This window comes from Lutra lutra, chromosome 5 (assembly GCF_902655055.1).
Source record: "Lutra lutra chromosome 5, mLutLut1.2, whole genome shotgun sequence".
Lineage (NCBI taxonomy): Eukaryota > Metazoa > Chordata > Mammalia > Carnivora > Mustelidae > Lutra > Lutra lutra.
Window position 1 is genome coordinate 108,055,418 of NC_062282.1, and position 16,026 is coordinate 108,071,443.

The 16,026-nt window shown below is 32.3% G+C and overlaps 1 protein-coding gene across 5 annotated transcripts in view; it reads right to left on the minus strand.

The window, feature by feature from the left end:
- The window catches only part of SSBP2 (single stranded DNA binding protein 2), a 312,411-nt gene that overhangs the window by 47,087 nt on the left and 249,298 nt on the right, over window positions 1-16,026 (minus strand). For all 5 annotated transcript variants that reach the window (XM_047730989.1, XM_047730990.1, XM_047730987.1 and 2 more), the window contains 3 exons: window positions 14,426-14,485; window positions 3,874-3,940; window positions 2,630-2,700 (listed from right to left, as the gene is read on the minus strand). In XM_047730989.1, the coding sequence (XP_047586945.1) occupies window positions 2,630-2,700; window positions 3,874-3,940; window positions 14,426-14,485 (198 nt within the window). The remainder of the gene's footprint in view (window positions 1-2,629; window positions 2,701-3,873; window positions 3,941-14,425; window positions 14,486-16,026) is intronic.

Here is a 16,026-nt window from a genome sequence, read left to right on the forward strand (position 1 = left end):
GGGTGAGAAAAATATGCCAAGATTTGGAGCAAACTTTTATTTCTTCATTCATGTAATAAGTATCAAGCACATGTTTACTATGATCTAAATGTGCATTTGCCTAAATCAACATTATCTAAGAATCATTAGAACATATATATATTTCTCTGTTCTTGGAATTCAGTTGTTCCAACAGATAATTATTTTTCTTCTCCATTAAACTGGTCTTAAGGTAAAAAAATTATGGAAATAATATCTACGATCAAAAAGAGATGTGTTTTATGTTTGTATATAAAGCTAGAAACAATATTCCAGAGATTATTTCTATAATTCAACTAGAAAAAAGCAGATGCATTCTGTTCTTGGGTAACATCTGTATGGTTATAATATCTACTATGAGAATTATTTTTTTATTATCTTTCAAGAAACACAGATAACCTTTATACAAATTCACAGTTTATAATGCATATGTTTCATATACCAGGTGTTACAGGTAAATATTTCGTAAGAAACCCTCATCCAAATTATTTTACCTCACATTTTACTTATCTGCCATTCATATTAATATGATTCCTTTTTCATTTAAGTACATGGTATGTAGAGTTCCTTTAACCTTTGACATTTTCTATGCTGTGATTTAAAGAAGTTGTTGTAGGTAGTTCTGGCTTCTGAGGTAAATTCAAACCAAAACACCTTATTGCCCTCAAATTATGAAGAAACATATAGCAAGGGTACTAATCCAAATGGCAGAAATAAAGTAATCTTTTGAGTTCAAAAATATAAAGAAAGAATTTACACTTACATGATAAACTTCAGTATTAAAACTCATCAATAAGAGATTATACACAAGAAACATGTTTTCTTACTTTCTATTGTAAATTACTTATAACACAAAACACATAAACATACAGCTAAATATTTATAAAACATAAAGACCAGTATGCTTTCCATCTATGCATTTTCAAATGAGATCTAAGTGTTCATAAAGCTTAAATAACCATTGGCATATCATTCAAACACTGTAAAACCGACTCTTAACTCAGACTAGTTTTTAAAAAGTATTGAAAATATTGGTTTGGGATGGCAAAAGCTTAAAGAGCAGCTAGCTTAAAAATCAATGAACTGAATGAATAATGATAAATAAATTATAGGCATCACATTTTTATGTATATTTTAATATGTATCTATTATGAAAATCTTTTGGGAAAAAATCTTTCAAGTTCTGTAGAGCCAAATTGGCTTAGTTTATTAATGACTAAAATATATATTCAGTCAATGATTATCTTATAGATCTTATAAGTTCTAATTACTATCAATAACTTCTGAGGGTTGGTCACATAAATCATCGACTCTAATATGAGTAGACATAGGGAAAAATAATTTAAATATCTAAATCAGAGTTTTATAAGATCTTAAGAAAATACATAAGAAGTAAATGAGCCTAAATAAAAGAAATTATTTTTTTGTGATTCTAAGGATGTCATGTCTATTAACATTTTATTTTTTTCATGTAATATGGAATCTCTGAAAATTTTGGTTATAATGCCTTTCATCTTTTAATATAGTTATATATATATTTTATTTAATATAGTTATATAAATATATGTTTTATTTAATAAGTTATATGTATATATATTTATATATATTTTATGTTGGTTAGAAACACTTAGATCTAACTCATATTATCTCAGTGTTAGATTATTAATTCTCTGACTCCTTTGGGCACAGAACAAAATACTAATTTAATTTTTTAAAAGTAGATACGTGAAACAAGTTCCTAAAAGTGGACTTATATAGCTATTCTTGGAAAGCGTAAAGAAAATAAGTTAATTCACTCTTTTAATCAACATTATGACACATTGATCTCTGAGCCATAAGATAGAAATTTAAAATTTTGGATTTGGGATTAGTTTCTTTGAAATATAACATGATAAAATTAATTTTTACCTCATTTAGTTTTCCCAAGAGAGACAAAAGAATGTTTTACCAAAAATAAACGATATCCTGTAATAGCATACTTGAAAAATGTCATGAACAGGTAGGATAGATTCAATCTCAGTGTGTACTTTTGGAAACTTTTAGAGAAGTAAGCTAACATCTGATATATAGACTGATAGGATTATGCTTGTTCACTAAGACCCATTTAATATTTATTTCTAAATAGCTATTGTTTTCATATTCTATGAAGAAATGGTTGCAGGTAAGAAACTATCAATGGCATTCTTTAAAAGACTTATAGAAATATATTCTATGTTGTTTATTCTGTTTCATATCTTATATCAACTGTGTTTTATTTAACTTATTTAACTTCCATGCTTATCTTTTATAATAATTGCTATAAATTTTTTTAGACTTCCTCAGCTTGGTTAACAAAACAGTAGTTAATAGCTTTTTATAGTAATTCCTTTAATGTATTTCTACACAATATAGTTTTTCAAATGTACTAAAGGCATATGTGATAGCACCTGTTAAAATATGGTTTGTTGTTACATCAGTTTGGACATGTCACAGGTGTTATGTCCTCAAGAGCCTAATAACTGCTATATCAAGCCTCTAATGCATATAATAAAAGCCAGCGAATGATATCATTTGTTTATGTATAAGATGAAGGCAAAAAACTCAGCATCTAGTTTTTGTGTTGATTATTTACCTGTGGTCCTAAGGGCACCATTCCTCTTGGAGGAGTCATTCTCTGCATTGGCCCACCCATATTTGGATGCCCTTTAAAAAACAAAAAAAGGTATGAAGATATTAGCAATGAGTGCTAAACCAGGAGGTGGTAGCCTCCTTTCTGCTTGGTGTTAAACCTTACTTACTAAGGGACTGGGTCATGGACTTCATTTCATCTTGGCTTCCATGGCTACTTTTCTGTCTCTTATGACTACCTGCCCACATTCTCCATTCATTGAGACTGAATTTTTCTTCCTACTTGTGCTGAAATGTATCTCTCATACCATCTGCACCTTTTACTTCGGAATAGTGTAATAGAGCTGCACACATCTGTGGTACCTAAATAGCTCTGTTGGAAGGTCCTGATTATTGATTTTTGTTAAATTAATTAAGTCATTGGTTACTTAGCATCCTCTTTTCCTCCTGCTCATCTTTCATATGTACTATCTGAAAAAGGCAGAAGAAATCCTAAAGGAAATAATCATTTTAATTCCCACTTGTTAGAAGTTATATAAAAGGTATTAGAAGTTATTAGTTAAAACATGGATTTTTAGATATTTAATACTTTGGTTTCTTATGTGATCACCATCATCATATCATGCATAATTAAGAGTTAGCTGAGGAGTGCCTGGGTGGCTCAGTTGGTTTAGTGTCTGCCTTCGGCTCAGATCATGATCTCAGGGTCCTGGGATGGAGCCTAGTGTCAGGCTCCCTGCTCAGCAGGGAGTCTGCTTCTCCCTCTCCCTCTCCCAGCCTCCCACCTGTGTTCTCTCTTGCTCCCCCCACCTTAAAAAAATAAATAAAATCTTAAAAAATAAAAAAGAGTTAGCTGAAAATATAACTCATTTGGCCATATTACCTATAAAAATGCAACTGGTATAATTATGGGAGATTAATGCAAATAAAATTGTCCTTAAAAATTAAAGATTTATTTGAGACTCTGCATATCAATTTAACTTTTAACCCACTGAGCCACCCAGGCGCCCCTCAATTTCACTTTTTTTTTTTTAAGATTTTATTTATTTATTTGACAGACAGAGATCACAAGTAGGTAGAGAGGCAGGCAGAGAGAGAGGAAGGGAAGCAGGCTCCCCGCTGAGCAGAGAGCCCGACGCGGGACTCGATCCCAGGACCCTGAGATCATGACCTGAGCCGAAGGCAGCGGCTTAACCCACTGAGCCACCCAGGCGCCCCTCAATTTCACTTTTAATTTAAAGTAGTCACCTTGTTGTCGAGTAGGGTCCATTCCACTTGGAAGTAATGGCTGACTTCCTGGGACACCTCCAAGTGCCTAGGATATTTAGTAAAACAAAACAAAAAAATATTCTAAGTATTTACAAAATAAGTGCTTTAGCAATTCTCCTTTAAAATTCCTATAATTACAGAATACATATAGTATTTCACCAGATTTCTTATTTTCACATTAATTTATAAATTTTATAGCTCTACATACCTAGTATAAGTTCTTAGTTTTAAAAAGATTCTACCTTGCTCAATTTTGTAAATAAAGTAAGTACTTCCTAGAAACAAAAATCTAGGCAAAATTGTCCTCTTTCATCCTGAGAAGTACAATGCCTTTCCTTCAAAGTAACTTACTATGGGTACTGAAATAACGAATTTTGCTTCTTGAATGTAATCTCTCTATTTTCTACAGATTATTTTACTCATTTGGCATTACAATAGCAGCAGGACTAAAATGCCAAGGGGCCAATAAACTTTTTTTGTTGTTACATTTTCCCTAAGAAGCCATTTAGAAAAATAATACTCCAATTAAGTTCAAATGATTTGGCTGAATGGAAAAAAGAGAACCAGAAGTGAAAAAGGTGGATGATTAACAGACAGGGTTTATTTTATGAAGGGTGTGATACTGGATATGTCCTGAATCACAAGTTTCTAACAGTTGTCTGAGCAGCACTTAGAGCTGGACCAAACATGTATCCATTCACATGAAAACATAATCCTGACAAGTGGCAAAAATTTCTATAAGATTCACTAATTTAACTTAAAGCAGAATAAATCTTTTCTACTTAGTGAAAAATTTCAAACATTTCAAAAGAAATTTAATAATTAAAAAAATATATATATCCAGATCAGAACTATTTTCTTAATCATCATCACTTGGGATACAGTAGAGAACTGCCATTTCTCAAGCCATTTTTGTAATTCTTTAATTTTTTTCTTAAAAGCACACTGAATACATACACTAGTATATGATCCATTCTCTGCTTATCTTTCCAGGGTAATTTCTTGCTGCTGCCCCTAACATTCTAAACTAAACTTCCCTCAAGTTTTTTCAATTCGTGAATTAAATCAATATCTAAATGCCAACCATTAAAAACAAAAGTAAACAAAAATAAACAATATCTCATGTCAAGGAACTCACAGACCTTTTTGTGCCTCTTGTTGACATATTTTAGATCTCAGTTTAGGGATCGGTTCCTAGCAAAATTCTTCCATATAAACCCAGTCTGGGATAAGTTCTCCCATTTGTTTTAAACTATATATATATATATATATATATATGTTTTCCAACTTACAAAAATTCCACAAGCAGTACAAAGGATGCCCATAGACTCTGACACTAATTGCCCAACTCTCAACATTTTACCACATCTGCCCCAGAATCACCCCTTCTCCTTCTCTCTATATGCACTTGTTATCATCAATCTTTTTCAGAACCACCTGACAGCAAGCTGTAGACATTATGCCTCATCACCTCTGAGTAGTACAGAATATAGTTCTCTAAACAAGGATATTTCTGTACAAAACCATAACACAACATTTCAACACAGGAAACCCACATTGATACAATGCTGCCATCCACTCCACAGACCTCAACCATATTTGCCATTTGTCTCCACCATGTTTCTTTTACTTTCTGTGGAGAGGATGTCACGGAACACATGTTGCACTTAGTTATTTTATTTCTTCCCCCTTCTCCAAGCAGGAATTATTCCTTAGTCTTTCCCTGTCATGTCCTCAGCAGTTTTAGAATCTGGGTCTTCAATTCTACAGGATGATCTTCTGATGTTTTTTCATGACCCCAACTCAGGTCCTATTTTCTTACAAAGATTCCTGAAGAAATGATGCTGTGCTCTTCTCGGTGAATCACTTCAGAGGCACATGATGCTCACTTGTCCCATGACAGGGGATGTTAACCTTTTTCATCTGATTGTGTTGGTGTCCATCAGGTCTGTACACCATGGGATCATTACTTTTCCCCTCTGTAATTAATTACTTTTAGTATTAGAGCTATTCCAAGATTGTCAGTATCCCATTCCTCACCAGTCAATTATCTACCCACCAGCATCCACTGACAACTCCTAAGCACTAGGATAGTTGCCAAATGGAGATATTCCTTGTCTATCATTTTATGTGGTTTAGTTGGCATTCCACTCTAAGGAACAACTTTTTGTCCACCCTTCCTTCCTATTCCAATCAATAGGTTGTAATCTATTATTATCATTTATTTTAGTATTCAAATATTCATGATTTGGCCAGCAGGAGGCTCTTCAAGTCCTTATGGACTTTCAACACGTCTCCATCATATTTTGAGTATTTTCTTCCTTGGACAAGATGTTCCAAGTTCACCTCATATTTTTTTCTAGCCTGGCTCTGAAAACAGACCTTACTCCAAAGGGCCCAGAGCCCTGATTCCCTCTAGTGAAGGACAACATTTAGACATCAAGATCTGAGCTCTCAGAGTGCTCATTTTAACTTGGTACACTGCTTTTTGGCCCTCTCAGTAGATGCTGCACTAAAAAATAAATAAATAAATAATAATAATAATAAAAATCTGTGAATGTACACACATATACATCTATGACTAACTGTATAACTGTATATCTGTGTGTACCCTGAGGAGGGTACATACCCATGCCATAAATTCCTATTTCCCAGCACCAAGTCAACAGGTCAAATTCCAAAGTAAAACCTCAGGATTATTTTTAACCTTCTTCTTTTTATATTTGTAAATACTTTCTCCTACAGTGAGAAACCTGACTTCCATTGTCTTCAATATCTTTTACTTTTTTGCTCAGTGTATTTATTTGCTAAATATAACAGGTCTCCCAACCACAACAACCCTTTCTTTTTTCTGCCAACTCTGGATGACTCCTTCCTTCCTGAACATCCTAATATGCCGGGGAGGTAAGGGTTGTTTATGTGCTTTTATAGGATTTTATACCTCATTTTCATAGAACTTAAATACAATCATGGCTTGTTTTCCTCTCTGCATCTCCAATAGACTGTAAACTCTGAAGGGGTATAGAACCTATCTTGCCTGTTGGCTCAGAGAAATATTTATTGAAGACATAAAAGAAATAAAATTTAGGTTGGGCAATTTTAGGAATCATCAGTGATAAAGTCCTAAGGATGAAATTGACTTCAAAGAAAAAAGATAAAAGATATAATCCTTCTTAAAAATGTTTTTATTTATTTACTTGAGAGAGAGAGAGAGAGAACATGAGCAGGGTTGGAGTAGAGGGGGAGGAAGAGGGAGGAGGAAAGAACCTCAAGCAGACTTCACACTGAATGTGGAGCTTCATGTGGGGCTCAATCTCATAACTCGGAGATCATGATCTGAGCAGAAACTGAGTCAGATGCTTACTGGACTGAGCCACCCAGGTGCCCCACAAAAATACAGTTCTTTAAAAATACCAAGGAGATGTAGGAAAGGAAAATGAAACTGAATAGGAATGAAATTAGAAAGTGGACCAAGACCAACACTTTATAATAGAGGGTTTTAAGAAGCAAGAAGTAGTCAACACTATCAAAAGTTATATAAAAATTGAATTAGGAGAACTGAAATTACATGACTAATTAGCATTATCTTCAACTGTGAGTCTGGATTTCTTACTTTTTTAGGTCTCCAAGTGGTTGAAGTTTTATACTCTGGACTTAGAATCTGAATTTCTAACTCTCACTAAGGGCGTCATGTTTTATCCCTGGAAACCATTTTCTTCAAACTTTTATTTTCTCCTGTTTATCTTAGAATATCAGAATAGTTGGTAAGTCTTTTAGTTTCTATTCATCACTTAAAAATACAGCATAATCTCATAGAAATTATGATCAATATCAGGTTGTCTTTCAAAAAGACTGTCTTTTTTCTAAATCTAACTCTTCAGTCATCAGTGTTTGTCTTTTGGTAGGTCAGAACTCTAACTTTTAAAAGATTTTTTTCAGTCCTGGGATTACCAGATGATTGTTTGATTGTTTTGCCCACTAACAAGGCCATAATCATCATTATCCCTTAAAAATTTAACATCAGGAAAAATAATTTATACATCTTGTGGGTTGATATTTTCATATTTTTAATATGCTAATCACATTGCATTCAGACTTGTCACAAATTTTGATATACATTCTCTGTTCTACAAAACATCTTCACTTGATAGAGAAAATAACACTAATGATGAGGGCAGTTAATAATAACAAACATAATATCAATAGTAACATACACTTGTGTCTCCTTAAATTTATTATTTCATTCAATGCTTACAACAATCCCATGAAATTAATCCCATGAAATTATTATTTTTAAGTTATTATTTTTAATTATTCCTGATGAATCCAGTTTTAATACAGTAGTTTTCCCTTATCTGGAGTTTCACTTTCTGTATACCTCAGTCCTGAAACATATGATCCCTCTTCTGATGTATTGTCAGGTCAATAGCAGCCTAAAGCTTTGTCACAACATCTACGTCATTCACATCACGTCATCTCATCACATAGGCATGTGATCATTTGAGATCATCATAATAAGAAAAGTGAGCACAGTACAATAAGATATTTTGGAAGAGAAATAGAGAGAGCTGCGGTCACATAATTTTTACAGTTTATTGTTTTAATTGTTCTATTTTTTATTAATTATTATTGTTAATCTCTTACTCTACCTAATTTATAAATTAAACCTTAGCATAAATATGTATGCATAGGAAAAAATATGGCATATATAGAATCAGGTACTATCTGTGGTTTTCAGGCATTCACTGGAGGTCTTGGAATATGTCCTCCATATATAAGGGGGGACTACTGTTCATAAATTTATTAATTTGTTGATGGTTATACGACTGGTAAGAAGCAGAGCCAAGGCTTCAAATCAGGTCAAATATTTCAAAGTTCTAAATATAGGCCTTAACTCCTAGGATTTAAAATAAATGAAATAATATGAAATTTCATTTAAACAGAAACAAGTGGAGAAATGCCTTGCTTCTTAAAAAAATTAGTTCACAAATGATGTGATTCCAGTGGTAAGCCCTTCTAGGAACTTAAGATTCTGGTATATATTTCCTTGAATACCAATATCTATGTTTTCTCCTCAGAGAGACTAAATGCTCACCGATGATGGAAAAAATAGTGAATTTATCAATGCTTTTATGATATAATTCAGTTAGTAATTTCGACCTACCAATATTTTGGATGGGTCCCCTCAATTATATGAAGTGAAGTAGAATCATCTAATTAAAGTTTAAAAGTAGAAAGGATTTTAGAAATACTTGAGTCCATTCTCATTTTACTGGTAGGAAAATCAAGGCCCAGAAAAGTTAAGTCACTTGTTCAAAGTCATGCATTGCTGGACATTGCTGGTATTTGGACCAGCATGCTAATAAGATGCTTGACAAAAATGAGGTCCTTTCAACAATACCACACTCATTTTTTCCTGCAAAAGGGCACTATCCATAGAAAAGATATTAAAATACAGAAATGTTACAGTCAGTTTCAGAAAACATTTGTCTTCAAAGCACAACTCACCATTTGACATATATTTACTTTATTTCTCTTTTGTCTATCTCTCAACTACTGCAAGTACACCATCCAATATACTAGTCCTCTGCCCCATGCACGCATTTAAATTAAAATTAATAAAGTTAGGGGCACCTGGGTGGCTCAGTCGGTTAAGCAGCTGCCTTTGGCTTGGGTTGTGATCCCAGGGTCCTTGGATCGAGCCCTGCATCTGGCTCCCTGCTCAGCGGAGCCTGCTTCTCCCTCTCCTTCTGCTGCTCTGCCTACTTGTGCTCTCTCTCTAGTTCTCTCAAATAAATAAATAAAATCTTAAAAAAATTAAATTAACGAAGTTTTAAAAAAATGTTCTATTTGGTAGTGGTGAATTAGAATAACTCCACAAGAAAAGAGGTTCTCATTAGTTTGTTGATGTGTGCCTATAAGTAGAATGGTGCCTAACACACAGTAAAACTCAACAAATATTTGTTGAATGACTGAATATTTTTGAGACAGATTTTGTATAGCCCAATGAAGTTTCCAAACAAATACATAGCAATGGACTTTTTTTGACTTATATCCAAAAAGGGAATATCTGTGATAAAAATGTTTTAAGATAATAAGATACGTTTTGGCACTAATAACACATTGTATGTTAATAAAAAAATTAAAAAGATATGTTTTGGCAGAAGAAGTAAACATTGTACCAAAAAACTCTACACACATAACTTAAGCATGATTGTACAGCATTTACTATGTTCAGTTTTCTTGGTTTGGGAAGGAGAATGAGTTTCTTTTGTGCCAGACATTTTGAGTTTGTGAATTTCCTATGTTCTACAAAGGTAGAAATTGTAAAGGTAATATATCCCAGGATACACTCATAATTCAAAGTCATAAGAAAATAATGTTTTTTAATTTTTCAAATAATCATTTAAATATATTAGTAGTGTAATTATCACAATAATAAAGAAATAAGAAGATCTCAATGACAGAAAGGGTTATTTTGAACTGGCCAAAAAAATTACTATATGCTTTCATTATTAATCACTGATTTATATTAGATAGGTGCAACATTTAATTTTTAAAGCTAGAGATTTACTATAGTCATCCTTAAAACTTCAGCTATAAGACTCCTATTATTGATTCAATGTAGAACATACTTCTCTATATGCAGTTGAGTTCTTAGTTCTTACAGTGATATCATTAAATAAGAGTAAAATTCCACATGTGGAAAATTTTATCAAGACAAAATTACTGGGAAAGGACATGCTAAATGGCATTTATTCTGAAAGGAGAACATGAAGTGTACTTTAAAATATAGGTAACTTGTTATAGGAATATGTAAACTTATTTTCGGTGTATGAGTAAATATCCCAACAACTTTTTTCTGCTCAAATGCCTATTGGTATTTTCCCTATGTGAAAAGTAATGAAGAAAATCTTTTTTAAGATTTGCCTATCTTTAGCATCCATTATGTTTTTCATTTTATCATGTAAGAACTACATATTCAACATTAATGAAGGATAATCTTATATACTGAGTAACCAGAAGAATAAAATATCTGTACTCTTATTTATTATATACTTAACTAATAATATCTTCTTCTAATCCCAAATGAAATATTTGTTTAATGCAAATTTTAAAATGCAGAAATAAAAAAGAAATCATTCATAATTCTATTATCCAGAAATAAAGGACATAGTCCTTACAGTCGTTGACAAATGAGTGTATGTGTGTGTGGTGAGCTGGGGAAACTATCTGAGTTCATATAGTGATATAGAAGAGGTGATATACTACATGGGCTTTGTGACTTCTTCACAGCTGGTAATAGATCATAAACATTTTATTCTATCAAAAATTTAATTCTATAACATGCCTTTTAGTAGCTGCATATTATCTCACCATTTGGATATGTCATCATGTATTTAACTACTCATCTACTATTGGAGAAATATCTTTGAGACTTTCAGTAGAACGGTCAAATGCAGTATGTTTTTAGAATACCAGTATAAGCTTTAGAATATAAAATGGTCAACAGCATTAATCATGTCACATACCTGTTTACAGAGTTTCAGGAATGGTCAGAAATAAAGGATAAACTAAAAATTCTATGGATTCAATAAATCCATAGTTTCAATAAATCCATAGTTTATTCTTGGTGTAACTCATTAACAGTCTCTGTATTTCTGTCTGCTTTAGTTTCCTCAGCATAGTGTTGAATAAACATTGTGAACTTTTCTGATTCAACTTTTTATCTAAGAGAAGGGTAAAGGCTTGTTCTACTCCAGGTTCTAGATGCTGCACACCAATTACCTATTCTGACAGCTGAGCCAATTTCAGTGTAAAATTGTATAGTCAAATATATTTTTTGGACTTAACTTCTATGTTGCATATGTTTTTATATGTATTTATTTCTTTGCACTACTGTATATTTTTGTAATTCTACTTTTCTTCCATATTTTAGAGACCATTACCCCTTCCTATATATATATATATATTTTTTTTTTTTTGGTAGAGTATATTATAACATCTTCCAAATACCCAGTCCTATAAAATATACATCTAGTATAAAGCATTGTGAATTTAGTCTAGAACCATAAAAACCATCTCAGGAGAACTTAAAATCTACAGTCTAATCACTAGAAGTTACAAATTCTGAAAAATCTGTTTATTAAAGGAAAGTCTTTTACATATTCAAAATGATTAGTCAACACCATTGGAGAGTATTTCACTCTATCTTCTTAGATAGAATCTATCAGAAAAACAAATTTTAATTAGGTTATGATCATTCTAAATGAAGATGAAACAAAAAAAGTACTTAACATATTTGTATTGTTTTTATATGCAACATTCCAATTAACCATCAAAAGTAGTTTTTCCAATTCTACTTTAATGACTACATAATGAAACTGAAGAAACATTCTGTTGCTTGAAAATGTCATGCTCTTGAAAAGGTTAAACATTTCCTAAAACAATATGTTTACACTATTAACACAATTAATTTGCTCAGAAAATTCTTTTTAAAAATAGTATAAATGTAAATTATTACAGATTTGAAAGACAGATGCTTGAATTAATGAAGCTTAACTATGTAAATGTGTGTGTGGGGATGAGTGGACAAAAGAACCACTTGGACAAGAGTATAATTATTTTAAAATACACTTAGATAAACGCTGTTTAAAATTCTTGAAGAAAAAGAGCCCGAATCACAATTCTTTATTACTTTAAAATTTTAATTGCCTCTTTAAAAAAATCTAAAGACATCATGTACTTGCTCTTAAAAAAAGTTTCAAACAATCTACATTTACCACAACCCGTTCCTCTTCCACAAAGTGTGTTTTCCAATTTAGGAGTCTCGGTAGATATGGAACCCAGCATTGTGCGTTACACATGGCAGGCATTTCAACAACACAAAATGCAGTTCCAATAATCCCATCAGATTGTCATCATCGATATGAAATACATGGAGTCAAAAAATTTTAGTAACATACTGGTATAAGAAATTCACATTTCCCTAATTCAGATGTTCAGGAACCTATTAGATCTACATAACATACAAGGCTATGGATAGGGCATCTGAAACATCATGAAGACTCCAATGAAAGATACAACTTTCCATCTCTGAGAAGGAAATTCTAAAGACTCCATCACCTATACAAGTAGATCTGACTGTCAATACACACAGGTTCACCCACAGAGAAAACAAAATTCCCATATGTTGCAACATTTGGCATCTGTACACTCCCTTTTTCTATTTCATGCCATGTTTCTCTGGCCCTGTGTACTGAATGCAGATTCAGTCTGAAGGGAAAAGCTCCTCCAGCTGCTAATATGAGGACTCCCAGGACTATAACCATGAGAGGATCCGGCACTGCTGCCTGTTTAAAGCCCTGGGAGCAGACGTGGGTGCCGGCATTCCTTGCTGTGCACGAGAAGCAGAGAACACCAGCAAACTGAGACACTTCAAGGACACTGCATAATTTCAGCAAGAGTTAGGAGAGGAGAAGCAGAACTCTGTTGCTATCAAATATGCTAGGAAGCTCAACTTTCTTGTTGCAGTTTTGGCCAGGAAGGAAGTTTAGATATAAAGACAGTAAGAATGAGAAAATATTTACTGGAATAACAGGGCTTACTTTAGATCCTGGAAAATGCTGAGGCATACAATAACAGAATTAAAGAAAGTAACAAAACAATCACTCTACATAAATATGCCACAAAATTAAGCATTTAATTTCTTCTTGTGTTATATCTGAAAACTAAATTATAAACTCCTTGGAAGCAAAAATTGTGCTTTATTGTCTTTAGCAAATAAATATTTCAGGCTTTGAGAAAAAATACTATGTGAGAATAAAAGCTTATGAAATCTCAGAGCTCGAGTAGGTAAAAAAAATTGGAAGATCTATTGCTAATGACTTATTTATTAATAGATCTAACCCTTCTAGAAGCAGCTAATTATATTCTCAGTATATCATTATAATTGGGCAAAACTGATATGAGTATTATAACCACGATATTGAAACTATATTCTATAAAAATAAAGCAAAGTATGTTCAGAAAAAATTTTATCGCTCTCTTTTAAATAACAGTACTGAGCATTTCCCAAAATTATATATATATTTATATATTTATATATTTATATACACACACACATACATAATTAGGTTCAAAGTATACAGTAGACTTCAAGGCTCAGCAAACTTTCTTTCTGTAAAGATCCACATAGTAAGTATCTGAGGGTTGCAGGCTACATATGGTCTCCCATGACCACTCAAATCTACTGCAGTGTAAAAGAAGTCACAGACAATATGTAAATGAATGAGTGTTGCTGTTTTCCAATCAAATTTTATTTACAAAAACAGTCATCCAACATATGGACAGTAGTTTGCCAGTCCTTGAAGGAGATTACATATTACCAGAAGTAATACTCAATGGGATGGAGAAAGGATAATTTAGTATTTTTCTAGGAAAAAATATTCATGACATTTTAAAAATCTTTACTGATTCTTAAAAGCAACAACAACAAAACCCCCAGACGTAAGCAGCGCACGAATCTTACCTGGTTAGGTATTCTCAACGGGGGCCTTGGACCTCCAGGGTACCGAGGTGACATAAAAGGCTATTGAAATAGAACAAATAAATAAACAGACAAAACAAAAAAAACAGCACAATGTAAAATACGGATCTGAAAATAAACTGTTTTAAAGACTTTTTGAATTATACAAAACATAAATCAACTTATTTCCCCATGTGGTTTCTTTCAGGAGAATAAACGCTTTTAAGAAAAAACACAATCCTGGGGCGCCTGGGTGGCTCGGTGGGTTAAAGCCTCTGCCTTCGGCTTGGGTCATGGTCCCAGGGTCCTGGGATCGAGCCCCACATCGGGCTCTCTGCTCAGCAGGGAGCCTGCTTCCTCCTCTCTCTCTCTCTGCCTGCCTCTCTGCCTACTTGTGATCTCTATCTGTAAAATAAATAAATAAAATCTTTAAAAAAAAAAAAAGAAAAAACACAATCCAATTTTTTATTTTGTGGAATATCCGGAACTTTTTCCAAAAAGAACATAAAAACATCAAAGATGACTAAAGTAACTAAAGCAAATTTTTAAAAAATGTTAGTTATTATTAAGATAATGACATTTAAATGGCAAAAAAAAAAAAAAAAGTTAAGGAATTTAAGCACCTGAATCTCAGCAAAGACTTCAGGAAGAAGCTTATTGGCCACGTCATTATATAAACTGGGTTCTGAACATATAATTTGGACTCAATTATTCAGTTTGGTTATTAATTTCCTCTAATAATTTTAAAGTTGCAGAATTTCTTCACTTTTTCTTTCATACTTGTTTAAAATGGCAAAGAAATTTCTCTTCCATAGGTTTTTTATGGTGAAAAGAGCTTTGGCTTTCCTTTTTCAAATGTCTGTTATAATTCAAAATTGATTATAAATTTTAAAGTTGAAATTTCTTTGTGTATTTTGAGCCTAGCAGGTTATGAGCTGTGTACTTTTAACAAAAGAAAAACAATTGGTCTTACATTAAAATTCAAGTCAATTTATCTTGTTAGATAAATCAGATTCTGCTAAAATGTGCTGACTCTGTCAGATCGAAAAACATCTGAAAAATATCCTAAAAATAACATTTCAATTATTATCCAATGTTGAGTGGAAGAATATTTTTGGTCACTCAGATTCAGGCATCAAACTTTTCAAAGTATATTCCTAATGTTATTCAGAATTCCATTTTTACAGAAAAATTATATAATTTTGTTTAATTATGTCACACTGTATAATTTACTTAAACTTAAGATTACTCCTTACATGTAACATTAAGTAAATTATCAACTCTAAATGGTTGAATATCATAAAGTAAAATATTAAGAGTGAAGTAATATAAATTAAAGATCAATTTAATAGAAGTGTGGGTAAGCTAAATCTATAGTACTTCACATAATTAAATTCTATAATCATAACATATTTTCTAGAAACATTTTAGAAAATGAGCATGCAGTTCTTTGCTACATTTTGAAAACATGGTTATCTTTAAAAAGTAGCATCTGAAAAATAAAATCCTAACAAATTTATGTTGAATGGACTGTTTCTATAATATTTTTTGGAAGATCTGACAAACCAACAAGAGGAACTTTAGAGTTAAACAAGCAATTCAGT